Source organism: Lissotriton vulgaris, chromosome 4_1 (assembly GCF_964263255.1).
Source record: "Lissotriton vulgaris chromosome 4_1, aLisVul1.2, whole genome shotgun sequence".
In the NCBI taxonomy this organism is placed as follows: Eukaryota; Metazoa; Chordata; class Amphibia; order Caudata; family Salamandridae; genus Lissotriton; species Lissotriton vulgaris.
Window position 1 is genome coordinate 1,769,492,909 of NC_141691.1, and position 25,719 is coordinate 1,769,518,627.

Here is a 25,719-nt window from a genome sequence, read left to right on the forward strand (position 1 = left end):
CCAAACAGCTTGATGTATTTGATATGCTTTGAGAATTTAAGACCGTATTCACTAATATATAGAATTTGTTTGTTCTAGAAAGCAAATAAAGTTGGTGCCTTTCAGTAGAAATAAAACAATGTCCTTGATCCCCAAAAGGGGGGGGCCAACCCTCTTTTTCAATTGTGCTATTCCCCCACTTATACAAGCTATTGCTTCATACAGTTATTTTATATATTTTCACAATGTAGTTAATTCGGAGTGCACTTTTTTAATTAATAAATCTTTTTATTAACTTTGCTCAAGATCTCATGCATTGGACAGCAGTGTTCATATGGCATGTAATAGAACAACATTTCATCATACAGTAGGAGGCAATATTAGGCATACGCAGAACTGGTTACACTTATACACCATGCTCAGATCCCCCCCTTGTGGCTCGATATTTCCACCAAGGCCCCAATACCTTCTTCCATTTCTAAGTACAGCCCCTGGACTTGTATATGGTATCCTCCGTTCTCTGAACCAATCTAGGTCACGCAGCCATTGGTACCACTATGGGGGCGCCTGCGCCCCCCAGCCACTGGCTATGTTACGTTTTGCCACACCGGCTGCCATTTCTAACCTTATCTCGTTATGTCTGGACCAGTCCGTTGTTCCTTTGATCATGAGTAATAGCCACCTGGGCTCCAACTGGACCGGTGAACCCACTACTGCTGCCATCGTTTTTGCTACTTTGGTCCAGAAGGGCACAATCTCTGGGCATTCCCATAGGATATGGTAAAATGTGCCATCCCTCTGGCAACCCCTCGCACAGAGTGGGGATAGGCTCTTTCCCCAGGCGAACAGGTGAGTTCGGGGATAATACACTTGGTGCAAGATTTTTAATTGCAGCAGGCGGAAACTGGTTCGTATTGCAATTTTGCTGGGGCTCTGCAGGGCGTCCTGCCAATCCTCGTCTTCCAGGACACCAACGTCCCCCTCCCATCTCTCTCGCAAGGACACCAGTGGATCATGCATGTTATTTATCAGCTTAAGATAGATGGTGGAAGTGGGTTTCTCCAAAATGGGATCCAGTAGGAGCCTGTCTTCCATAGGGAAAAAATACTCCGGGATCGAGGTGTCGGTACTTATGTGTGAGCGCAGGGCATAGGTAAGGCGTATGTAGTGATAGTATTGGGAGTCGTGGAGTTCGTACTCTTTTTAAAGATAGTCAAAGGATCTAGGGTCGTCCCTTTTCCATACGTCCCTCAAGTACTCAATACCGATTCGTTTCCATCCCTTGAAGCTGGTCAATCTCGTCAACTCTGTTAGCTGATCTCCAAGCCACAGCGGGGTTCTACCCGTCAGGGAGCCCGCCCACCCTAGGAATATATTGGCCTCCCTCCAGCACTGAATCACAACCCTTGTGTGTGATGGTAGATCTTTGCGCGGTCTTCGTGCGCATTGAAGTGGTTTGCAGTTATCCCCCCTGGCATAACGTATCTGTCTATTCTGTAAGTCGGTTCCGAATCCGCTGCGTACACACAGTCGTTGACCACGTGCAGCTGGGACGCTCAGTAGTACAGCTGTATGTCTGGGAGTGCCAGCCCTCCCCATCATCCACTCTCCTTGTAAGCTTACGCAGCGCTATTTCTGGGATGCCACCCTCCCAGAGCAATTAAACAACAGGGGGTGGTGATGGACAGAGTTTCTGAATTAAGCAGAATACTCTCACCCAGTCAAGAGATCAGGGCTTAATCCAACACCGTTTTTTAGCTCACTGCACCATCCCAGCTCAGAACCTGGCTATATGCAAATTAGTCTGTCCCTGGCCCAGTGCATCATGGGAACAGGGCAAACCAAACTACCAAGCCAATTCTTTCACTGGGAAGGAAACAAGCTTCCGGGGACCGGTTTCTGGCATTTCAGCAGTCTTCGGCCCGGCTTGCTTGAATCCTGATGGTGCAATGAGCAAGGGACTCACGTCTGAGTATACCCTTCCACGCTTATGGTGGACAAAATAATTAAACAACAGGGGGTGGTGATGGACAGAGTTTCTGAATTAAGCAGAATACTCTCACCCAGTCAAGAGATCAGGGCTTAATCCAACACCGTTTTTTAGCTCACTGCACCATCCCAGCTCAGAACCTGGCTATATGCAAATTAGTCTGTCCCTGGCCCAGTGCATAATGGGAACAGGGCAAACCAAACTACCAAGCCAATTCTTTCACTGGGAAGGAAACAAGCTTCCGGGGACCGGTTTCTGGCATTTCAGCCGTCTTCGGCCCGGCTTGCTTGAATCCGGATGGTGCAATGAGCAAGGGACTCACGTCTGAGTATACCCTTCCACGCTTATGGTGGACAAAGTAATTAAACAACAGGGGGTGGTGATGGACAGAGTTTCTGAACTATGCAGAATACTCTCACCCAGTCAAGAGATCAGGGCTTAATCCAACACCGTTTTTTAGCTCACTGCACCATCCCAGCTCAGAACCTGGCTATATGCAAATTAGTCTGTCCCTGGCCCAGTGCATAATGGGAACAGGGCAAACCAAACTACCAAGCCAATTCTTTCACTGGGAAGGAAACAAGCTTCCGGGGACCGGTTTCTGGCATTTCAGCCGTCTTCGGCCCGGCTTGCTTGAATCCGGATGGTGCAATGAGCAAGGGACTCACGTCTGAGTATACCCTTCCACGCTTATGGTGGACAAAGTAATTAAACAACAGGGGGTGGTGATGGACAGAGTTTCTGAACTATGCAGAATACTCTCACCCAGTCAAGAGATCAGGGCTTAATCCAACACCGTTTTTTAGCTCACTGCACCATCCCAGCTCAGAACCTGGCTATATGCAAATTAGTCTGTCCCTGGCCCAGTGCATCATGGGAACAGGGCAAACCAAACTACCAAGCCAATTCTTTCACTGGGAAGGAAACAAGCTTCCGGGGACCGGTTTCTGGCATTTCAGCCGTCTTCGGCCCGGCTTGCTTGAATCCTGATGGTGCAATGAGCAAGAGACTCACGTCTGAGTATACCCTTCCACGCTTATGGTGGACAAAATAATTAAACAACAGGGGGTGGTGATGGACAAAGTTTCTGAATTAAGCAGAATACTCTCACCCAGTCAAGAGATCAGGGCTTAATCCAACACCGTTTTTTAGCTCACTGCACCATCCCAGCTCAGAACCTGGCTATATGCAAATTAGTCTGTCCCTGGCCCAGTGCATCATGGGAACAGGGCAAACCAAACTACCAAGCCAATTCTTTCACTGGGAAGGAAACAAGCTTCCGGGGACCGGTTTCTGGCATTTCAGCCGTCTTCGGCCCGGCTTGCTTGAATCCTGATGGTGCAATGAGCAAGGGACTCACATCTGAGTATACCCTTCCACGCTTATGGTGGACAAGAGCAGCATCCGCAGTGCCTGAGATATGCGCCTTAACACCCCGCCCGGAACCCAGTATGGTGTGTTTTGTAAGATATATAGGAGTCGCGGCAGTGCCACCATCTTGAACAACGCAGCTTGTTCCATGAGGGAGAGAGGCAGAGACCTCCAGTGGCTCACGTCGGTACCCAGACGCACCATATGAGGCTCCAGATTTCTGGCAAAGAACTCCGCCCTGTCTCTCGTGATGTAGACCCCCAAGTATTTAAACCCATTGACCGCGACAGAGGCTGGGCATCTTATCGGAATCCGTGGGGGGGCCCGAGAGAGGGTAAATCAATGATTTGGCCCAGTTGATAGTATAGCCCGAATAGCTACCAAACAATTCAAAGAGATTGAGCACCTGCGCTATCGAGTGGTAGGGTCTGGCCATGTAGAGCACAATATCATCCGCGTATACAGATATACGCACCTCCTACTCATTGTTAAGTGCCAGGGCTCTGCCTGGTACCACAGCGCAGGGGAAATATTCGAGACATCCTCCGTTAACTCCCACCCTCGCTACCGGCTGTTCATACAACAGTAGTACCCAGCTACAAAATATCGGACCAAAGCCCAATAGCTGTAGAATCATAAACAAATAAGGCCATTCAATGCTGTCAAAGGCCATTGAGGCGTCCAGCTCCATCAATGCTGTTTGGGTGCTGCCCACGGCTTCAGTCATGTAAAGAACCCAGTAGAGCAGTCATAGATTGTGTTGAGTGCTCCTGCGCTGCATGAACCCTGGCTGGTCGACATGTATTAGGTCTGACAGAACAGAGAGCAGCCTCGTCGCCAAGGCCTTTGCCAAGACCTTAGCCTCCACATTGAGAAGCGAGATGGTCCGATAGGAAGAGCATTGATCGGCCGGTTTTCCTGCCTTATGAATTACCACAATCGTGGCCTCCCGCTGATCAGGCGGAAGCCTCCGCCCCGCGCTTTAGAGAAACATCTGCCAGTGAGGGTCAATGACAATGTTCGCCTGCCTCTTGTATATTTCTACTGGGAGCCCTTATCGGCCTGGAGAGAATTAAGGGCTTCCCCTAGTTCCAATCTTGTGAGTTCAGCCTCTAGGCGGTCTTTTTGCTCCTGGGACAGTGTGGGCAGCGCAAAGTCCCATAGAAACTCTGCACAGTCCTGCTCCGTCCTGGTGCATACCGGGGTGTAAACCTTTTCGTAATATGACTCAAAGGCCTCTGCTATATCAGTAACAGTGGATGCCAGTGATCCCGCACCCCAGCCACCAAGGATCGCTCCCTATCCTGGCGTTCGAGGCACGACAATTTTATACTTCTGTCCCCCGCATCATATATCCCATGTTGCGTGACAAGGGAGTAGGCACGCGCTTCGCCCTCTGCTAGTCAATGGAGTTCCTTTTCTTTGGGGGCCAACTTGTGGGTGCCGTACAGCAAGGACGTCCCACCGGCATCCTGCTCCAGGGTCTCGATTTATTTTTCTAACCACTTGATCTGCATGGACTTTTCCTTTTTCTGAGCACAAATCAGTGCTTGGGCCTGACCTCTCAGGACCGTCTTGTATATAGGCTTCCCACAAAATTAGTTGGGAGTCGACCGAGCCCCGATTCTCAGCAAAGTATAGTTGGGAACCCTCCCATAGCTTATCACTTACGGAGTCGTCTTTAAGGCCCCATGGGTCTATCCCAGGGAAGGACGCCCTAGTAGTCACTGCGCTCTTAAGGAGAACGCTGACCGGGGAATGATCGGAGATTCCCTGGGCCATAATGCGGGGTTCCGCAAAGTCGCCCAGCTGATCTACACGTGTGAAAAGGTGATCTAACCTTGAGAAGGACCCATGTCTAGCCGAATAGAATGCGTAGTGCCTGTGAGAGGGATGATGCGGGTGCCACAGGTCACTAAGCCCCATTGCCATAACAAAGCTTTGCAAGCCACATTCCCCCCTGTAGCCCTGCCTCTCACTTGAACGGTCCAAGTCAGCGTCTATGACCGCATTGGTATCCCCTCCCAACAAGAGAATTCCCCGGGGAAGGTCCGAAAGGAAGGATCCCAGTTTTGTATGGGTCGTAGCATGCAGGCCGGGAGGGATGTAGCACGAGCCCATAACTATTATTCGCTCCTCCCATCTGGCCGCCACAGCCATCATACACCCAGAGTCCTCTGTCCATGTGCCTGAGATTACCATAGGCAGGGTATTACGAACTAAGATCCCCACTACCCTAGAGCCAGACGTGAATCCAGAGTGGGCCACCATCTTATAGCCAAAGCGGTCTAGGGCCTTACATCTATTAAAAGGCAAATGTGTCTCCTGGAGGAGAACTACGTCGGGGGAGTGCCGTTTCATGTGTTGCAGCACTAGTGTCCGCTTCATTTTGTTGCCCAGTCCAGTTACGTTCTACGTCCAGATCCTAATTTGTGCCTATTCACCCATTTGTGGAAAGGGGCCTACATTTCCTTGGATCGGTCATGTCCCACTGTGCTTCTTGAAAACCAGACAACCATGCATATGAGTTAGGGTCACGATGAGCCAAGCATAAACTTCCCGTAGAACCAATCCCCCTCCCCCCAACCCGCACCCCCTTCCCTGCCTCCCTGCTCAGTGGGTCCCCAACCTCCTACCTTTCAAACTTGCAGAGTGCCTGTCTTCCCATCACCCCAAATCAACTGGAAGAGGGAATATAAGCCTGCAGTCTGCAGAAAGAGTCATACATTACAAACGGAGTTCTAACCCAGTAAATGGATCGTTCAGAAGTACCCTACCCCATCTCCCTAGGTCCGCACCGCCCTTAACACTGTTGGCCATTGCAGAGGCCATCGTAGGATCACAACTACTAACAATTAAGCCCGCAACTTACAACATCGGAGTAGGCAGCTGTCATGTAGCATCTAACCAGGTTCCCATTGAGACTCAGGGCCCCATGACCCAGGCGCCCCCCCCCCCACCAATCCTTAGGGACAGAAGTCGCCTTTGTCAATTACAACCTCTGTAGTCACTTAAATGTAGTCTGCTCACACTTCCAGGTCTCCCATGGCGATCTGTCCTTGTTCGATGCATCTTGACCAGGTTGGCTGTAGGCCGATCTGCGGGGTCACCCTGTCTGCCCAATGTCCGCCACCCCTCCATCCAATCATTGGCCTCTGTCGGTGAGTCGAAGAAGTACGCTTTGTCTCCATCCAGGATTTTGAGTCGCGCTGGGTACAACATCATGTACTTCACTCCTTGTTGTCGGAGGGCTCTCTTGACTCAATTGAAAGACCTCGGCTGGTGCTGAATGTTTAGTGTAAAGTCGGGAAAGAAGCAAATCGTGGCGTTCTCCAGCTGAAGGTCCTCCGATACCAGCGATGCCTGCATGATGGCATTCCGGTCCTTGTAGATCAGGATCTGGGCTAAGATGGTGCATGAAGGGGGCCCCAGGCTTGGGCCTCCCCCCAAACGCGCTATGAGTCCTCTTCACCGAGAAGAAATTTGATAGGCGCTTCGGTTTGAGCTGCTTGAGTATCAGGTCCTCCACGAACCAGTCCGTGGACGGCCCCTCCATGCCTTCCGGGACCCCCACAATGCGAAATTTAAGCCGCGCACGTCCTTCCTGATCTTCCAGGCGGGCGAAGATGTCAGTCTGATTTTTTGTAAGGGCGGCTACTTGCTCTTCGAGTCTCTTTGTTTTGGATTGGAGGTTGCCAATACCACTCTCTTCCTCCGCCACCTTGTCTGACATTTTCCTGAAGTCTGCACGGAGTAGATTGACCTCCTCTGTTACTGAATCCAGCTTAGGTTCCATGGTTCCACGCATCTGCTTTATGGCCATCATAATGTCTCTGAGTGATGGGTCGGGACCGTCGTCCACTGCTTCACACTGCTCCCCCCCCCCCTTGGACCTTGGTGACCGTCCTCCCTTCCCATGGTTACCGTGTATTTGTCTATGTGGTTTGATTGGCCTTGTGCTGGCGGTCTATTACGGCCCAATGATGTCGCCCCGGCGTTCTAGTTTGTGTGGGAAATTCCTGGTGGAGGTACTTCGTTCCCGTGAGGCCTACCGGAGCCTTCTGTAAGTAGGCAGATTATACGGTATGACTAGGCCACCTGGTGCTCAATACAGTTCAGTCTGGTTATTTTAGCACGCTGCCCCGCCGCTCACCCTTGCTTCAGGGCTCCCATGAGGCTCGGTCCGGCCGCCTCGCTTCAGGCACAGTGTCCAGACAATAACTGGACAGCTTGAGATGTGCGTGAGGTAGACCCAAGGAGCTCCCGCTTCTGTCCAGCTGGATCTGGTGTGCGATTAAGGGTCAGGTCGCACGGGGGGGTCACCAGCTATAGATCATCTGCTACTTGAGGGCCCTCTCACTGTGTCGCTACGACCCCGCTCCGTCGCACACTCCCCGGGGCTTCACGCCCACCCACAGGGCCAGCCGCTGCACCCGTTCAAGCCGGACTTGTTATCTTCAGGGCCCCATCGGGTCAGAGCGCCACGCTCATGCAGTGTGTGTTGGGGGGAGAGCGCCAATGTCCATCGGGGCTCCGGCAGCTTTGGGGCCAGACACTAGCAGTCCTGCTGGTCGTCCCTGCACCGGGCCTTCAGGCCTATGTCCTTAATGCTCAACGCTTCAGCTTTGCCCTTACACGGCGCTCCTCACTGGTACTCAGCAGCGTTCTTCACTCTGCGGCGCCTGGCGTATGCCGCGAGTACCAGGATCTCAGGGCCGCATACAGAGCGAGTTGCGGCTTTCCCACCTCTGCTGCACCTGAGACGTCTCTGCCCTCCACCATCGTGGACTGCCAGGAGTGCCCCAGGCCGCGCTGCCGGCCGTGGTTGATAAAGCACCGTGAGCCCGAGGATCACAGGACTGCATCCGGAGAAGGCTGCAGCTTTCCTGCCTTAGTTGCGCCTGCAACATCTCTGTCCCTCATCGCTGTAGTCCGCTGGGAGCGCCCCAGGCCTCGCTGCCGGCTGCGGTCGTTTAGAAGGTGCTCTCGGTAGATGCGGGCGCCATTTTGTCGCTGTGGAACGGGCGGCCCGGTCTGCTGATTTCGGGCGTTAGGGTGCTCTTCTACAGATCCCGTTTGCCTCTGTTACACTCCGCCGGCTCCCCACAGTTTCCTGAGCCGGTGGGTACCTTCCCTGGAGCGGATGATGCCGGATGGGGTGTTTAGCTGCAAACTGCTAACGCAGCTCCCCTAGTGTGCGGCCATCTTTCTTGGCTGCAGGCCAAGCCCCCTCCTGAGTGCACTTTTTCAGTCAACAGAACTTGTTTTAAAAGGCATATTAATTCGTAAAGCTTAATATTTATTTCACCAATGAGGCCAAGCAGTGTCAATATGAAACTGAAAAAAAGGATATAAAACATAGGGCCTGATTTAGATCTTGGAGGACGAGTTACTCTGTCACAACGGTGACAGATATCCCGTCAGCCAAAATATACAATTCCGTAGGATAGAATTACGGGACTTATATTTTAGCAGACGGGATATCCGTCACCGTTGTGATGGAGTCACCCATCCGCCAAGATCTATATCAGGTCTATAATATATACACATAAAACAGATGTGAGTTTCACGGTTGATGTTTTTGTTTTGCTTTGCACATTTAGGTTTAAATGTTATGTTGTTGTAGGAGAGAGAAAACAATCCTTTGCCTACAACCATCCGGTCGCTAAGTGAGCAGAATAGGCCTCCCATTAACAACTCCCCTTCTGCACCCACCACACTCCAGTACACATACAGTATTATCTGTAACTCGAGGCTGGCATAAAGACTTTCATGACAGCAGTGTTCGGAGGCTAAGCCAATCCAACGCTGGAGGCTAGCGTCAATCAAAGGGATCCTCAGCTGGAGGCAGCTGAGAGAGCTCTGCAGGGATTACATTTAGGGCCCCAAGGTGTTTGGTGCATTTCAGGTTTCGTAGTTCTCGGACTAGGAAGCTCAGAACAACAGAAAGGGGCTCAATCAGTGCCAAATACTCTAAGCTTGTGTTCCAATGAGGAAGTGATCTTTACCTTGCCTAATGCATCCCAGAATCCTGACTCTCATCCCCATTCTCATAAGTAAAATATGATGTAATGAGTACGGTAATTTGTATTCTTTCACAAGAATTGTAAATTAAAAAATCTGTTTCTTTATTGGAAATCACTGAGTAAGTTTTACAAGCTAAAGTTTCTAATCCCGAGCAGACATAGGGACTGGAATAACACTGTACGAGAAAAATGGTATGAGCACGATCTAGGGCATCAAAATAACAAGCATTGCAAGTGCAATAGGTTTCGCATTTGTTGGAGATGGGGTTATAGTCCTAATAAATGTCAAGGGTTTTTAACCTAGCCATGTTGCAGGGTGCAGTACAGTATGCGGCCAAAAGAGGTCTCTCTTCAGGCCACAGACAGTACTGCATCATGACTAGGTAAAAACATTTAATTTTTAAGGAACAAGGGGGACCCAGCGGGTAGCTATGGACCATGGGTATCGGTTACGTTTTTGGAGACAAAGGTCCTTAGCAGTGGTGAAAATAAAAAACAATTATTATATAGACCACAATAGGCTGCTATATATTTATCGCCCTTGCCCAGCCGGACAGGGAATTTATTAATCAAAAGATAAAATATGATCAGTCAAGATACATTTCTAGAACAATAGTTCATTGCAGTAAGGCACACTCCTGTGCCGTACCGGGAGGAAAAGAAAATAGAAAAGAGTGAAAGGGGTGTTTCAGGCAAAGGAAAAGAGCAAGCAGGGTACTGTTTCAAGTCAAGAGTTTAACAGTATTGCCTGGAGTAGTGCATACAAATTCAAATACACATTGTTTTAATGTATGCCCACTCATAGGTGACGACGTTTCGATCCCTCGCTCAATTAATAAAGGGGATCATCTTCAGGACTTAAATAATAGTTTTGCCTGGGTTATAACGGCCTGTTAGGGGGAAAAAAACAGGGGACAGAAACAATGAGAGATTGTCAGTTTAAATGACTAAGGAGAGTGGTCAGTTCAAGCCCTTTACATCACTTACAATATTCGAAATCGCAGTGGGTGATCTGTGCTGGTGAAAGTGGTAGTACAATGTTTCTGGATTTACATATATTACAAACAAAATCCTCGGAATCGCAGTGATGGGCTCGGGCATGTGGGGGCTGGTATGGATTTGGAGGCGTTGGAGTAGGAAAGTGACTACAAAGTTTGCCCAATCCTCTGTGATATCGTGTCGAGGTGAACAAAGTGCATATTATATTTACGGGATCAGACTTTCGGCGTGCTCTATTGGAATGGACCAGGATGAGCAAAAGCAAGCGGTGCGTGGCAGAGAGCATACCTCTTGTTGGAGGTGTAGAGTTCAGGTAATGCCAGCGTCGCGGGGGCTTTTTTGGCAATGCAAAAAAGGTTTTTATGCAAACGGCTGTAATAATGGAATAGAGGCGATCAGCAGTTTAATTCTACCATTTGCGGGTAGTGTTAGGATTAAGGTGGTCTTGGGGCATACCTTGGGCTCGATAGTTGTGAGCCCGTGGGGCGCTTGCGAATGAGAATTCTTCACGGCGTTACTGGTGGCCGTGGGCAGGACCCGTGGACGGTTTAATTGCGATCTAAGGGTTTGGAAGGAGGTAAAAAGGGGCGTTAGCAAGGGATTAGGCGCGCTTATTTGTTTTAAAAAAAAATATATACGACCTACCCTTAGGAATATGTAATTCCGAATGGGGTTCGATATATAGTTGGGCGGGGAGGGCTTGATGGCAGTCGCCGCGATGCGGTCAACTCCGTAAATGATCCGCTGTAAAACAAGGCGAGGAAAATGAAATCTCGCTCAATATTGGGACAAGGTTCTGAGGGCTCTGAGGTGGGATCGAGCAACAGCTTACCGGGTTTCTGGATGATGCCGTGGTAAATGCCGGCGGCCGCGATCCTGCTGCTGGTGCGCTGTCGGGAGGTGGGCGGGCATATTATTAAGGAAAAATGAGGTCACGTGATTGTTATGCTGGGGATGGGCGCCATCTTGGAGTGGTGTAACCGTCTTAAAGACGCTGTTGGAACATATTGAAGATATATGTGTTCCAAGGGGTTTGAAGATTATCAAACCCAATAACCAAGAAGCCCTGACTTACAAGGGGTGGGCATGCTCATATCAGAACAGCTGGTCCGGTGATGGGGTTATGCAGTTCTCAGGGGGTCTGACCAATAATAGGGAACCGGTGATTGATAATAAAAGCATTGCAAATATAACGAGGGAGTGGTGTGGGGAGGTGCACGTGACATAGAATTACATTAACACATTCTAGGTTCGGCCATGTGGGCATGTTATTAAACATAGGACAACATTCAATTAGTCTTGGTTCAGCCATGTGGGCATGTTACTGCATAGGACATCTTTTTCCCTTAAGAAAAGTGTTCTGTTAGAGGAGTGTCGTCCAGTCCTCACTTCTGTTGAGTCCCGTATGAATGGTGTTGAACTGAATTATGGACTTGGGTTCCTCACGGTTCATCAATTGTTGCAGGTTGCCTCCTCTCTGTGGTAACTTCACTGCTTTCAGAATCGTCCATTTCAGATCATCTGCGGTGTGTTTCAAGTCTGCAAAATGTTCAACCAGAGGAGCATTTGGAGTCCCGCTCCTGATACGACTCCTATGTTGGCATATGCGTGTCTTGGCCTTTTGGGTGGTCTGACCCACATACATTTTGGGACATGGACATACAATTGCGTAAATCACGTTATTACTGTTGCAGTTTGTAAAGCTTTTCATCCCAACCGTTACGTTACTGTGACAAAAATTGCGTCCCTCAATTGTAAGATCACATACTGTGCATTGTCCACACTTGACATGCCCCAGGATTGGTGGAAGCCCCCTGTTGGATTCAATAGTTACATTCGGAATTGGAGCCGGTAGAGCTGCTCGCACCAAGTGGCCCCTTAGGTGTTTACTCTTTTTAAATGCAAAGAGTGGTTTTTCTAGATTTATTGGGCCTGCATTTATTGTTGGCCAATGTTTCAGAATGGCTTTACGAATTTTGTTTGAGATTGGGGAGAACGTGGTGACACATGCGATTCTGTCTGCTCTGTCGCGAACCTTCGGTTCCATCAGGGCTTCGCGAGGGCAATACCACGCTCTCGTGGAAGCATTTTTCACTAGTCTTCTGGGGTAGCCTCGTGCTTTGAGTTTGTTCGATAGGTTGTTGGCCTCCCTGAAGTAGTCTGGTTTTGATGAACAGTTTCGCCTAATCCTCAAAAATTGTGAGTATGGCAGTGAATCCTTGAGGGCCCTTGGATGGTTACTGTCATATCTCAAAAAGGGTATTACGTTCGGTGGGTTTTCTGTATAGGCGTGTCAGAAGTTCACCTGCCTCATGGTCGATGGTCAAGTCAAGGAAAGGTATTTCTGTTTTGTGGTGGGCAAGGGTGAATTTGAGGTCAGCGCAATTATTGTTTAGCCAGTGGAGGAATGAGTGTAGGGTAGTAGTATCAGAATTCCAAATCATGAAAATGTCGTCTATGTAAGGACGCCAGATCACAATGCCTGACCGGAATGGATTCCCATCCGTCAGGATTGAGCCAGTCTCCAAAGCGTCCATAAACAGGATTGCCAGGTGTGGGGCAAAAATTGCCCCCATTGAAGTACCCTTTATTTGTTGGTAAAATGTGTTGTCAAAGATAAAGAAGTTCCTGGACAGGCAGAGCTCGAGTAATTGCAGGATAAAGAGTATTGGTACCCGATGGGGTCGGGGGCGGGAATCCAGAGTTTTTTGGATGACCAGTAGAGCCGCTCCTTGAGGGATATTCGTATAGAGCGACTCTACATCCATGGTGCAGAGTGTGTTGACCTCTGGGTCATATGGGGAATCCTCAACCAAGTTTATCATTTCCATGCTATCGCGTACATAGCAGGATGTGGATGGCACAAAATCTTTGATGAAAAAGTCCACGTAAGCACCAAGAGGTTCCAAGATTGAGCCACAGGCAGAGACTATAGGTCTGCCCGGGGGATTGTCAATACTTTTATGCACCTTTGGGAGGGTATAAATCACAGGGAGGCGTGGGCTTTTGACATTGAGGAAAGTAAATTCCTTCTTGCTCAAGTATCCTTCGGCTCGAGCATTAGTGGTGAGTTTAAGTATGGTCTCTTGGATCTCACTAGTTGGGTTCCGTGCAAGCCTTTGGTAATGTTCTTTATTACCCAGTTGGTGATTTATTTCGTTTTTGTAGGAATCGATGTCCTGGAGGACAATCCCGCCACCCTTGTCAGCACTCTTTATTATGACAGAGGGATTAATTTTCAGTGTGCTAATGGCATCTTTCTCACACTTCGAGATGTTGTAGGGGACATATAATTTTTTCTTTTCTAGGGCATGCAGATCTTTGAGGACTAGTTTCTCAAAGGTAATGATTTCAGATGGAATCATACTTGCAGTAGGTAAGAAGGTCGAGGGGGGGCTGAAAGGTGTGGTGAAGTTAGAAGCGGTTGAAGGATGCAGCTGAAAAAATGCTTTCAGGCGGATCAGTCTGAAGAATCTGAGTAATTCAGTCTGCAGCTCCATAAAATTTGGACGGATAGTGGGCACAAAGGACAAGCCTTTTTTCAGCAGTTCCGTTTCAGACTCCTGCAATGTGTGTCTGGATAGGTTAAAGTTTGGTATCATCTCAGAGGGTGTAAGGTTAGGGGATTCTATCATTGATAGAAGTTGTTCCGGGTCTTCCGCTCGCCTGGGGCGTTGAACCATCTCTGGGGTTTCTTTACCCTCCCCCTTTGGGGTGTGCCTGGTTGACCTCTGGAGAAAAAATTAGATTGGGCGCCTCCTCCTCCCCTCCTGGAATTACTGCCTCCTTCACCGGGATCTGAAGTGTCAGAGGAATCCTCTGAGGTATCAGAAAAGCCAACTATATTTTGCTGTTTGTTGTAACAACCCCAAGGTCTATTCTGGGGGTTGAAGTGTGGTCTGTTGGTGTAAAAATCTTTGTTTAGGTAGGGATAGGTATTTTCTATATTGTAGCTTTTTATGTCTTTCTTGACTTTATTTGATTTTTTATTTTGTTCGATGCGATGAAAATCCGCCACTGATTTCTCTACTTGTTCAAATAGTTTTTTACAAACTGGAGTGGGGTCTGAGTCATTGATCTGTTTTAACAGGTCGCTAATTTCAATCTTCTTACCTACTGCAAGTATGATTCCATCTGAAATCAATACCTTTGAGAAACTAGTCCTCAAAGATCTGGGTGCCCTAGAAAAGAAAAAATGATATGTCCCCTACAACATCTCGAAGTGTGAGAAAGATGCCATTAGCACACTGAAAATTAATCCCTCTGTCATAATAAAGAGTGCTGACAAGGGTGGCGGGATTGTCCTCCTAGGACATTGATTCCTACAAAAACGAAATAAATCGCCAACTGGGTAATAAAGAACATTACCAAAGGCTTGCACGGAATCCAACTAGTGAGATCCAAGACATCATACTTAAACTCACCACTAATGCTCGAGCCGAAGGATACTTGAGCAAGAAGGAATATACTTTCCTCAATGTCAAAAGCCCACGCCTCCCTGTGATTTATACCCTCCCAAAGGTGCATAAAATTATTGACAATCCCCCGGGCAGACCTATAGTCTCTGCCTGTGGCTCAATCTTGGAACCTCTTGGTACTTACGTGGACTTTTTCATCAAAGATTTTGTGCCATCCACATCCTGCTATGTACGCGATAGCATGGAAATGATAAACTTGGTTGAGCATTCCCCATATGACCCAGAGGTCAACACACTTTGCACAATGGATGTAGAGTCGCTCTATACGAATATCCCTCAAGGAGCGGCTCTACTGGTCATCCAAAAAACTCTGGATTCCCGCCCCCGACCCCATCAGGTACCAACACTCTTTATCCTGCAATTACTCGAGCTCTGCCTGTCCAGGAACTTCTTTGTCTTTGACAACACATTTTACCAACAAATAAAGGGTACTTCAATGGGGGCAATTTTTGCCCCATACCTGGCAATCCTGTTTATGGACGCTTTGGAGACTGGCTCAATCCTGACGGATGGGAATCCATTCCGGTTAGGCATTGTGATCTGGCGTCCTTACATAGACGACATTTTCATGATTTGGAATTCTGATACTACTACCCTACACTCATTCCTCCACTGGCTAAACAATAATTGCGCTGACCTCAAATTCACCCTTGCCCACCACAAAACAGAAATACCTTTCCTTGACTTGACCATCTACCATGAGGCAGGTGAACTTCTGACACGCCTATACAGAAAACCCACCAAACGTAATACCCTTTTGAGATATGACAGTAACCATCCGAGGGCCCTCAAGGACTCACTGCCATACTCACAATTTTTGAGGATTAGGGAAAACTGTTCATCAAAACCACACTAATTCAGGGAGGCCAACAACCTATCAAACAAACTCAAAGCACGAGGCTACCCCAGAAGACTAGTGAAAAATGCTTCCAAGAGAGCGTGGTATTGCCCTCGCGAAGCCCTGCTGGAACCGAAGGTTCGCGACAGAGCAGACAGAATCGCATGTGTCACCACGTTCTCCCCAATCTCAAACAAAATTCGTAAAGCCATTCTGAAACATTGGCCAACAATAAATGCAGGCCCAATAAATCTAGAAAAACCACTCTTTGCATTTAAAAAGAGTAAAAACCTAAGGGACCACTTGGTGCGAGCAGCTCTACCGGCTCCAATTCCGAATGTAACTATTGAATCCAACTGGGGGCTTTCACCAATCCTAGGGCATGTCAAGTGTGGGCAATGCACAGTATGTGATCTTACAATTGAGGGACGCAATTTTAGTCACAATAACGTAACGGTTGGGATGAAAAGCTTTACAAACTGCAACAGTAATAACGTGATTTACGCAATTGTATGTCCATGTCCCAAAATGTATGTGGGTCAGACCACCCAAAAGGCCAAGACACGCATATGCCAACATAGGAGTCGTATCAGGAGCGGGACTCCAAATGCTCCTCTGGTTGAACATTTTGAAGACTTGAAATACACCGCAGATGATCTGAAATGGACGATTCTGAAAGCAGTGAAGTTACCACAGAGAGGAGGCAACCTGCAACAATTGATGAACCGTGAGGAACCCAAGTCCATAATTCAGTTCAACACCATTCATACGGGACTCAAAAGAAGTGAGGAATGGACGACACTCCTCTAACAGAACACTTTTCTTAAGTGAAAAAGATGTCCTATGCAGTAACAAGCCCACATGGCTGAACCAAGACTAATTGAATGTTGTCCTATGTTTAATAACATGCCCACATGGCCGAACCTAGAATGTGTTACTGTAATTCTATGTCACGTGCACCTCCCCACACCACTCCCTCGTTATATTTGCAATGCTTTTATTATCAATCACCGGTTCCCTATTATTGGTCAGACCGCCTGAGAATTGCATAACCCCATCACCGGACCAGCTGTTCTGATATGAGCATGCCCACCCCTTGTAAGTCAGGGCTTCTTGGTTATTGGGTTTGATAATCTTCAAACCCCTTGGAACACATATATCTTCAATATGTTCCAACAGCGTCTTTAAGACGGTTACACCACTCCAAGATGGCGCCCATCCCCAGCATAACAATCACGTGACCTCATTTTTCCTTAATAATATGCCCGCCTACCTCCCGACAGCGCACCAGCAGCAGGATCGCGGCCGCCGGCATTTACCACGGCATCATCCAGAAACCCGGTAAGCTGTTGCTCGATCCCACCTCAGAGCCCTCAGAACCTTGTACCAATATGGAGCGAGATTTAATTTTCCTTGCCTTGTTTTACAGCGGATCATTTACGGAGTTGACAGCATCACGGCGACGGCCATCAAGCCCTCCCCGCCCAACTATATATCGAACCCCATTCGGAATTACATATTCCTAAGGGTAGGTTGTATATATTTTTTTTAAAAACAAATAGCGCGCTTAATCCCTTGCTAACGCCCCTTTTTACCTCCTTCCACACCCTTAGATCGCAAGTACACCGTCCACGGGTCCTGCCCACGGCCACCAGTAACACCGTGAAGAATTCTCATTCGCAAGCGCCCCACGGGCTCACAACTATCGAGCCCAAGGTATGCCCAAAGACCACCTTAATCCTAACACTACCCGCAAATGGTAGAATTAAACTGCTGATCGCCTCTATTCCATTATTACAGCCGTTTACATAAAACCCTTTTTTGCATTGCCAAAAAAGCCCCCGCGACGCTGGCATTACCTGAACTCTACACCTCCAACAAGAGGTATGCTCTCTGCCACGCACCGCTTGCATTTGCTCATCCTGGTCCATTCCAATAGAACACGCCGAAAGTCTGATCCCGTAAATATAATATGCACTTTGTTCACCTCGACACGATATCACAGAGGATTGAGCAAACTTTGTAGTCACTTTCCTGCACCAACACCTCCAATTCCATACCAGCCCCCACATGCACGAGCCCATCACTGCGATTCTGAGAATTTTGTTTGTAATATATGTAAATCCAGAAACATTGTACTACCACTTTCACCAGCACAGATCACCCACTGCGATTTCGATTATTGCAAGTGATGTAAAGGGCTTGAACTGACCACTCTCCTCATTCATTTAAACTGACAATCTCTCATTGTTTCTGACCCCTGTTTTTTTCCCCCTAACGGGCCGTTTAACCCAGGCAAAACTATTGTTTAAGTCCTGAAGATGATCCCCTTTATTAATTGAGCGAGGGATCGAAACGTCGACACCTATGAGTGGGCATACATTAAAACAATGTGTATTTGAATTTGTATGCACTACTCCAGGCGATACTGTTAAACTCTTGACTTGAAACAGTACGCTGCCTGCTCTTTTTCTTTGCCTGAAACACCCCTTTCTCTCTTTTCTATTTTCTTTTCCTCCCGGTACGGCACAGGAGTGTGCCTTACTGCAATGAACTATTGTTCTAGAAATGTATCTTGACTGATAATCTTTTATCTTTTGATTAATGAATTCCCTGCCCGGTGGGCAAGGGAGATTAATATATAGCAGCCTATTGTGGTCTATATAAAAATTGTTTTTTATTTTCACCACTGCTAAGGACCTTTGTCTCCAAACATTTAGGTAAAAAACATTGCCATTTATAATGCCAATAACTCCAACATATGCGAAACCTATTGCATTTGTAATGCTTGTTTATAATGTGTAAACAAGAAGATGGTATATTCAAACACCCAACTTGCATGTACTAATGGAAGGCAAACACACCAGCTTCAAAAGCTCCGCAGAAGCCAGCAAATCTGCGTCTCAAAGCACTGGAACGTAGAGGAAGAAATAAAAAAGTAGACAGTAGCGCTTGTGAAAAGCGCAGCGCTCTTAACCCCTTGCATGCTTGTGACGGAACCGTTCCGTCACAAGCCTCGGGTGAGCTGTGCTTGTGACGGAACGGTTCCGTCACGGCCCGCTCGCCGCGCCTGCGCGGTGCGAATTCCGCGCCTGCGCTGACGAAATAAAGGGCGGGCGAGTTCGTGACCGAACCGTTCCGTCACAAGCACAGCTCACCCGCGAGCCGTGACGGAGCGGTTCCGTTACAAGCACGGAACCGTCGCGCGGCCGCCCCGCCCCCTTAGCGCTGCGGCGGAATAGCCGCCGCAGCGAAGGGGTTAAAGAAATAAGTATGCAGAAGTAAACAAAAGCAGGAACTCTGCAGAATTTTAAAGAGTGGTGCCCGTGCAGATAAATGTACTGCTTATGAAGCAGGCGCCATGCTAAAGATGATGTAAAAACCCTCATAAAAGAGGACTAGCGAGATCAGCAGCACAGGGAGAACAAGCATTTACAATGCAACGGTCTCGCCTTTGCAAAAGTTAGAGCTATTGGCATTGTAAATGGCAACATTTTTATTTATGTGTTGGTTTTGAAACAGATAAATAAATGGCATTGTCATTTACATTGCCAATAACTTCATCTCTCGCAAATCCGAGACCTATTGCATTTGCACACACACACAGAGCAACACAAAGAGCCACATGCACCCACACACACACACACAGAGCCACACAGAGCCCCCCCCACACACACAGAACCACGCACATCACAGAAACCCACACACAGACAGAACCCCACACACAGACACAGACAGTACCCCACACACAGACACAGACAGAACCCCACACACACAGTACCCCACACACAGACAGAACCCCACACACAGACAGAACCCCACACACAGACAGAACCCCACACACAGACAGAACCCCACACACACAGACAGAACCCCACACACACAGTCAGAACCCCACACACACAGACAGAACCCCACACACACAGACAGAACCCCACACACAGACAGAACCCCACACACAGACAGAACCCCATACACAGACAGAACCCCACACACACACACAGACAGAACCACACACACACACACACACACACAGGCACCTTTCCTGTCATCCAGAGCAGAAATCTTGACTCTTACCATAGCTCTTCTCTACTCTCGGAGTACACATACTCACTCATCCGTGCAGGTGGGGCTATTAAATAGCTGTGCCTTCTGCAACATATACGGACACGATGATGTATAAGGCAACTGACCGATACAGCCGAGAAACATTCAAATGAAGCCATGTGATGGATGAGTCATTGAGGGCTCTGGTGGGGGCTGTTAGATTAAATAAATGTAAATGAAAGTGACGCACATTAGGAGCTGGCAGCGGTCAGTAGCAGTGTTTTGCAGCAATGGTCCCTGCGGGAGTGTGCCAGGCAGAGAAAGAAGGGGCGAGGCTGCGGACGCACCACTGGGCTGGGTTTTTAAAGTATGTCCCGGCACCGTGGAACAGAAACCAGGAGCCTGCCATGGGACCCAGCTTCATGGTCGTCAGAGAAGGGGTCCAGCTTGAATGAGGGGTGATTCAGGGGTTCAGAGCCACACTAACATTTAGTCACTAAAACCTCAAATGCGCCAAAGGGGAAAACGCCCCCAGAAGGAACCCACAACTTACATTATACATGACACTATGTTTATCATTGCCCACCACACCTGTGTCGAAGAATAGCATCCCAGAAGTCGTCATGCTGCCTGCTCCAACATCGTGAAAGTAGTTTTATAAACTCCCAAATGCGCCTTTACCGAAACAGAAAGTAAAAATAAAAATCTGCTGCGAGTAGATTTCCACAATAGAAAACCTCAGCAGCGAAACGTACGATGAACAACACAATTTTCCTTAAAACAAGGGTTGTGCAGGGAACCTCACCGGCTTGTAAATGGCAAATCTACGAATCGCCAAACTTCAAGCACGGAGAAAATTCGCCGGGAGAACTGTGAGCAGATTGAAACGAAATACTGTCCAGAGGCTGCGGGCTCTCACTGGATAATAAATGTGGAAGCTGTTTGATTCCAGGGGTGATGCGGGGTGCAGCCCTCCGGGGGACGAAGACCACAACTGGGATAAAATCAAAACTAGCGAGCGTCGTTAGCGCAAGAGTCACAATTTGAGAAGATGTGGAAACCTGGATGAGGTAGAAGGTGTCAATGGAAAAACAAAGGAAAAGTGATAAATGGAAAAATGAGAAAAAAACAAGACAGTTGTGAATATCAGGTATTAAGCATAAAAAGTGACGTGAGAGGGAAGAATACAATACTGAGAGGGTGACATTAGAGTAGAAATAAGCGATGGAATGAAAGACGAAACACTATAAATGAAGACGAGCGATGTAGAAGAGAAAGACAGAGATTTACTGCCTCAATGGTGAAACATATCTGCTGCCATTTATGGCACAGTCTGATCTGCCATCATGTCTGCCTCTGTAGACTGTGAAGCTGCTAAAACTATTCAATGCACCCACAGACAGACTGCTTCTAAAATCAGGGGGAGAAACAGACATTTGGCATGGCAAAAACCACTGACCTAGTATGTGTGCTGCCCCCGCTGGCTTTGTAAATCTTTACAGGCCTTTGGTGCACATAGCCGCAGATACCATGCAAAGAGGATTTTACTGCTGCCCCCTGCAGGGAACAATTCAATGGAATACTGCTTAGGAACACGCACTTTTATATATGCATGTACAGTGTCAGTATGAGTTAAGGTGTGATAAGTGTATTATTGAACTCCCCATCGCTAGTTGAACAATAGTTGAATAAATGAACACAGAGCATTGATTGTTGGGGTTAAATTCAAGCGAACAAGATCAAATCTTACAGTCTCTGAGTTGCACCATATGCAATCCTGGGCGCAAATCCCTGCTTCTCTGCTTGACCAATTGTGTGATCCGTGGCCCATTTCTTTATTTCACTAAGTATCGTTTTCCTTAGCCATCCAGTATGAGAGCACATTGAAGTAATTCATTCAGCACATGATTGGTGGCTACAAAAACCTCACTTGTATATGCGTAACATAAAATAATCTTGCTATATATTTAACACTATAGGCCAGATAAAATGAGAACATGGCAAACGGATACATTTTGGGTAACTCATGGCAACGTCTTTAAGGCATGGGGAATTTTTAAATATTTAATATTTTAAAAAATCACGTACAGTAAATGTCACTCACGTCTGTCATATAATCGTATATACTTGAGCCACTGAAAAATGTTGAAAATACATTGTTTTAATTCTAAAGTCTTCATCATATTTTTGTCATGTTATTTATTACATGATTTATGGGTTTTTTTTATCGCTTGGCTCGTGCTTGGCTCTTCGACTCAGGGCAGGCCTTGCTCGGCTATCCCTATGATGCCCCCGAAAAATGTAGTGTCCCCTACGCCCTTGAGTAGCTGCATGCATCTCAAGGCAGTAGAATAAGAGATGCAGCAGCCACTTTAGGAGCGGTGGAAGGAGGTTGTGTAAAGTCTTCGTCTAGGATCTAATAACCTCTCGTTGCAGCTGAAGAACAGTAATGAGTCGTTCCTGAGTCAAGGTAAAGCACCACAGTGTCTGCGCAAGCGCAGAAGAGTGTTCACCACGTTCCCTCCGCCATCGATCCGCTCGCAGGCAGACTCAGAAGTGCTGGGTTGTGTTTTTCAGATGCTGCTCGCGACGACAGCCCCGTTAATGGCTCCCTTTTGAGTGCTGACGTCACTGCAGTATGCGCGGCTCCTTCAGACCCCCCGGTGTTATAATGAGTCCGCAGCGCTCGAGCCGCGGCAGTAATTGGCTAGTTGGCATGTTGACGATGCCGCAGTGGCACTTACAGCATTTAAAGGGTTACAGGGTTATTTTAGCATTTTCGCCATTGTGCATTTCATCAAAGTACAAAACATCCCCACATCAAAGTGCATCGGGTACAGACGGGTGAGGACGAGCCCCCGCCACCTGCAAAGACCCCACGGAGGAAGGAAGCGGGTCTGCCGGAGGAGCTGGATTCACTACCGAGGCTTCCAAGCGCTAGAGCTCGGAGGAGCTGTATGCATTTATAGCTCAAATAAGGAATCACCAGGGAATTGGATCAAAAATTACTGACTTCAACTCTGAGTAAAATGAGTAATTATCATAGGCTATGTTTGTATCACAGCTTTACCCAATAATATTTCATTTCTCTGGGGACGCTCTGGGTTCAAGCTGGAACCCTCTGGGAACGCAGAATTAACACCCCAGCGTCCACGCAGTTGTAACGAGGCTCCATGAAAGCGGAATGATGAAAAGTGCTAAGAGAGTGTAACAGCCAAACAGAGTGAGAATGTGAAAGATGAGAGGAAAAAAGAATAGAAAGAAGGAAATACAAAACAGGAGGGAAAGTAGGTTGGAGGGAACGAAAGAGCAAGTAAGCTACTACCCGGGCGCTATCTTCGGGAAGAATGACAAAGACAAACCTTTGAGAAAAAAAAAATAAACAAACGCCCACCGCTGCATGACAGAGAAAAGGGGCGGAGCTTAAAAACACAGAAACGCCCACGAATCTGCTCCCACAATGATTGCCACATCTCTCTTCCAATGGCTAGCCTCCATTTATGGAGCTAGCCAATGGAAGAGAGAGGCGGGTTAAAGCCCCATACTGGAGATCAAAATTTCTCGCCTGCGCGACACTGCTTGCGCAGTGAACGCCAGACTTCGACCTTAAAAGGGGTAGCCTGCAAAAATATTAAGCACGGTGCCCGTGTTGTTGGTATAAAAGCAGGTGTCATGCTCAAACCTAAAGCGTGGCACCCGGGTACAGGACAAGGATGAGGGGCTGCGAACCTGCAGGCAACATTGTTCAGTGTGGAACGTGCAGTGACTGCTCAAGACCCTTCTGTTTCCCAAATAATCCTTCCCCTCTTTCTTCCCCCTTTTTGGTCTGAACAGATTTATAGCGCGGGGATGCCTACGGGTTACCAGGCGCTCTAGAAATCATAAAATAATAATAATAATAAATGGCGCCTTACCAGTATTAGTGGACTCGACATATTACGGTCGGTCCGTCCTCGCGTCAACTTTGATTTGGAGCTACCTGACACCCACAAGTTCTAGGAGGATATCCACGGGCTCCCTATCTTCTTACCCCAATGTGGCGTTTACATAAGAGGATTTTACACCGCATTTAGGAGTTTTGTGTAATACAACTTTTTCAACGGATTTGGTTTCGGGCTGGGGCGGCCCTAGACTGCGTTTCTAAGATTGGGTCATATGGTCAGCTTACCACATTTATCCATCAATGGTGATTGCCCGGATACTTAGTTTATTACGCCGTGGAGAGGTTTTACCTAATAGTGACCGACTGTTCTTCACTCTTGACTTGATTCTGGAACTACCAAAGAACCAATTAATAGCCTTGAGAAAGTCTGAGTACTGATCAACTACAGACGCAACACGTGTTGGCTGTTCTTTACATTTGGATAGGAGTTTGCAAAATAATAAAAGGAACGTTTTATACTGAAGCTTCGTGACCTGTTCATCTTGTCCTGTGGAACAATGGATTCCTTTATGTCACTACAAGACTATTGGGACCGTTTATCGAATTTGGAGTAATATTGGTCCACAATATTGTGTTATGTCTAGGACCTACTGTATATTGATTATGGGTGTGCTGTAATAGCTTATTCTTTTGGTAAATGTTCAGTGTGTGATACGATTGATTTCGGCGAGCCGCGCAAAACAAAAGAAATATGCAACCACCATTTTCAAGCCTGAAGTGTGCCTTGTGTTTGGAAACAACGAAGCACAGCTTAAAACCGTTACCAGAAGCCCAAAAATAATATAAGGTAGAGCACGGCGGCAGTGCTTTAACAAAAAAATAAAAACAGTTTTGGGTTGCAGGAAAGCTAGTTGTGCTTGCAATAGGAGAAAGCCATTCAAGAAAATAGTGCTAACAGACTGTCCATAACACATGCAAGTAACAACACATGTAAGAGGAGGGCCAGTTCTCATGAGAGGTTACAAATGGAGAAAAGGACGTTCTAAGGAGGGAATACTAAGCCTATAGACGAATCAAAAGCTACCATTTACAAAGGACAGTATCAGGAGTCAATTGAAAAGGTGGGCGGAAAATAGGAAGAGCTTCAAATCCATACCTGAATACATTATGTCTCGAAGAGACAGCGCAAGTGCTGCCTAGGCAAGACCTAAAAAATACTGTCTGTGGCTTTTGAAATAATACCTATTTAAGGTTGGAACAAAGGAGGTACAGAAAATGTAAAAACGGGACACAGCAAAATGCATTTTCAATAACCTTAAACAGAAGAAACCATTTGGCAAATTGTAAACTCACAACAGAAAGTAGAGGCCCCAGGAAGCTCCAGCCCCCCACATGTTTGGGGTGACTCCCTGGTAAAGGCCTCGCAATCCTTCATGCCTCCATACGGTGGTCATGCAATGCAGAATCCCATTGTACTTCGGCCGCAGTTCCAATCCATCGCTGACTACAAAAGAAACAAAAGGTGTTAGTGTGCATGGGATCAGAACAACACAATAGTGGCTGCTACAAAAAAAATAATAATACAAGAAACGTTCATGCAGTGATGCAACATGCTAAAAATGATTAAAGACAGTGACATGATATCAAAACAACACAGTGTATAAAAGCTGTAGATGCCTAACTAGTCTTTCCCCACCATATGGCCCATGAACCTCTTAGCGCCACTTTTTAGGGCTCGCCTGCTGATGCGCTTCTGCGCATAGCTGGCGAAGCTCTATTATGGCTTATCGAGTGTTTAACAACACTGGCGATTCCTTGAAGTGCATGTGCTTTTTAGGTGATTGCGCAAGCGCAAGCCCTAAAAAGCGCGTGCACAATGCCACCAGCCGCCTGCTTGCCTGCCTGCCTCGCATTACAACATCAAAGGCAGCCCTCCCAGCGCATTTCTCCCCCCCTAATTATTCACGGCCACATGGCCGTACTTTCAGTTTCACGGCCTGATGTCTCCTTTTAAAACTTGTTAAACTTGTTTTATAGGACCTTCCCCCAACGCCTGCCCCCATCTCCGTCCTATCCTTCAGTCCACGGGCAAAACAGCAGACAGGGCA

The 25,719-nt window shown here is 47.5% G+C and overlaps 1 protein-coding gene across 1 annotated transcript in view; it reads right to left on the reverse strand.

Moving 5' to 3' along the window:
• The window catches only part of SLC25A32 (solute carrier family 25 member 32), a 147,831-nt gene that overhangs the window by 68,577 nt on the left and 53,535 nt on the right, over nucleotides 1-25,719 (reverse strand). Inside the window, exon 2 of the mRNA XM_086966094.1 lies at nucleotides 24,965-25,115. Within this exon, the coding sequence (XP_086822220.1) occupies nucleotides 24,965-25,115 (151 nt within the window). The remainder of the gene's footprint in view (nucleotides 1-24,964; nucleotides 25,116-25,719) is intronic.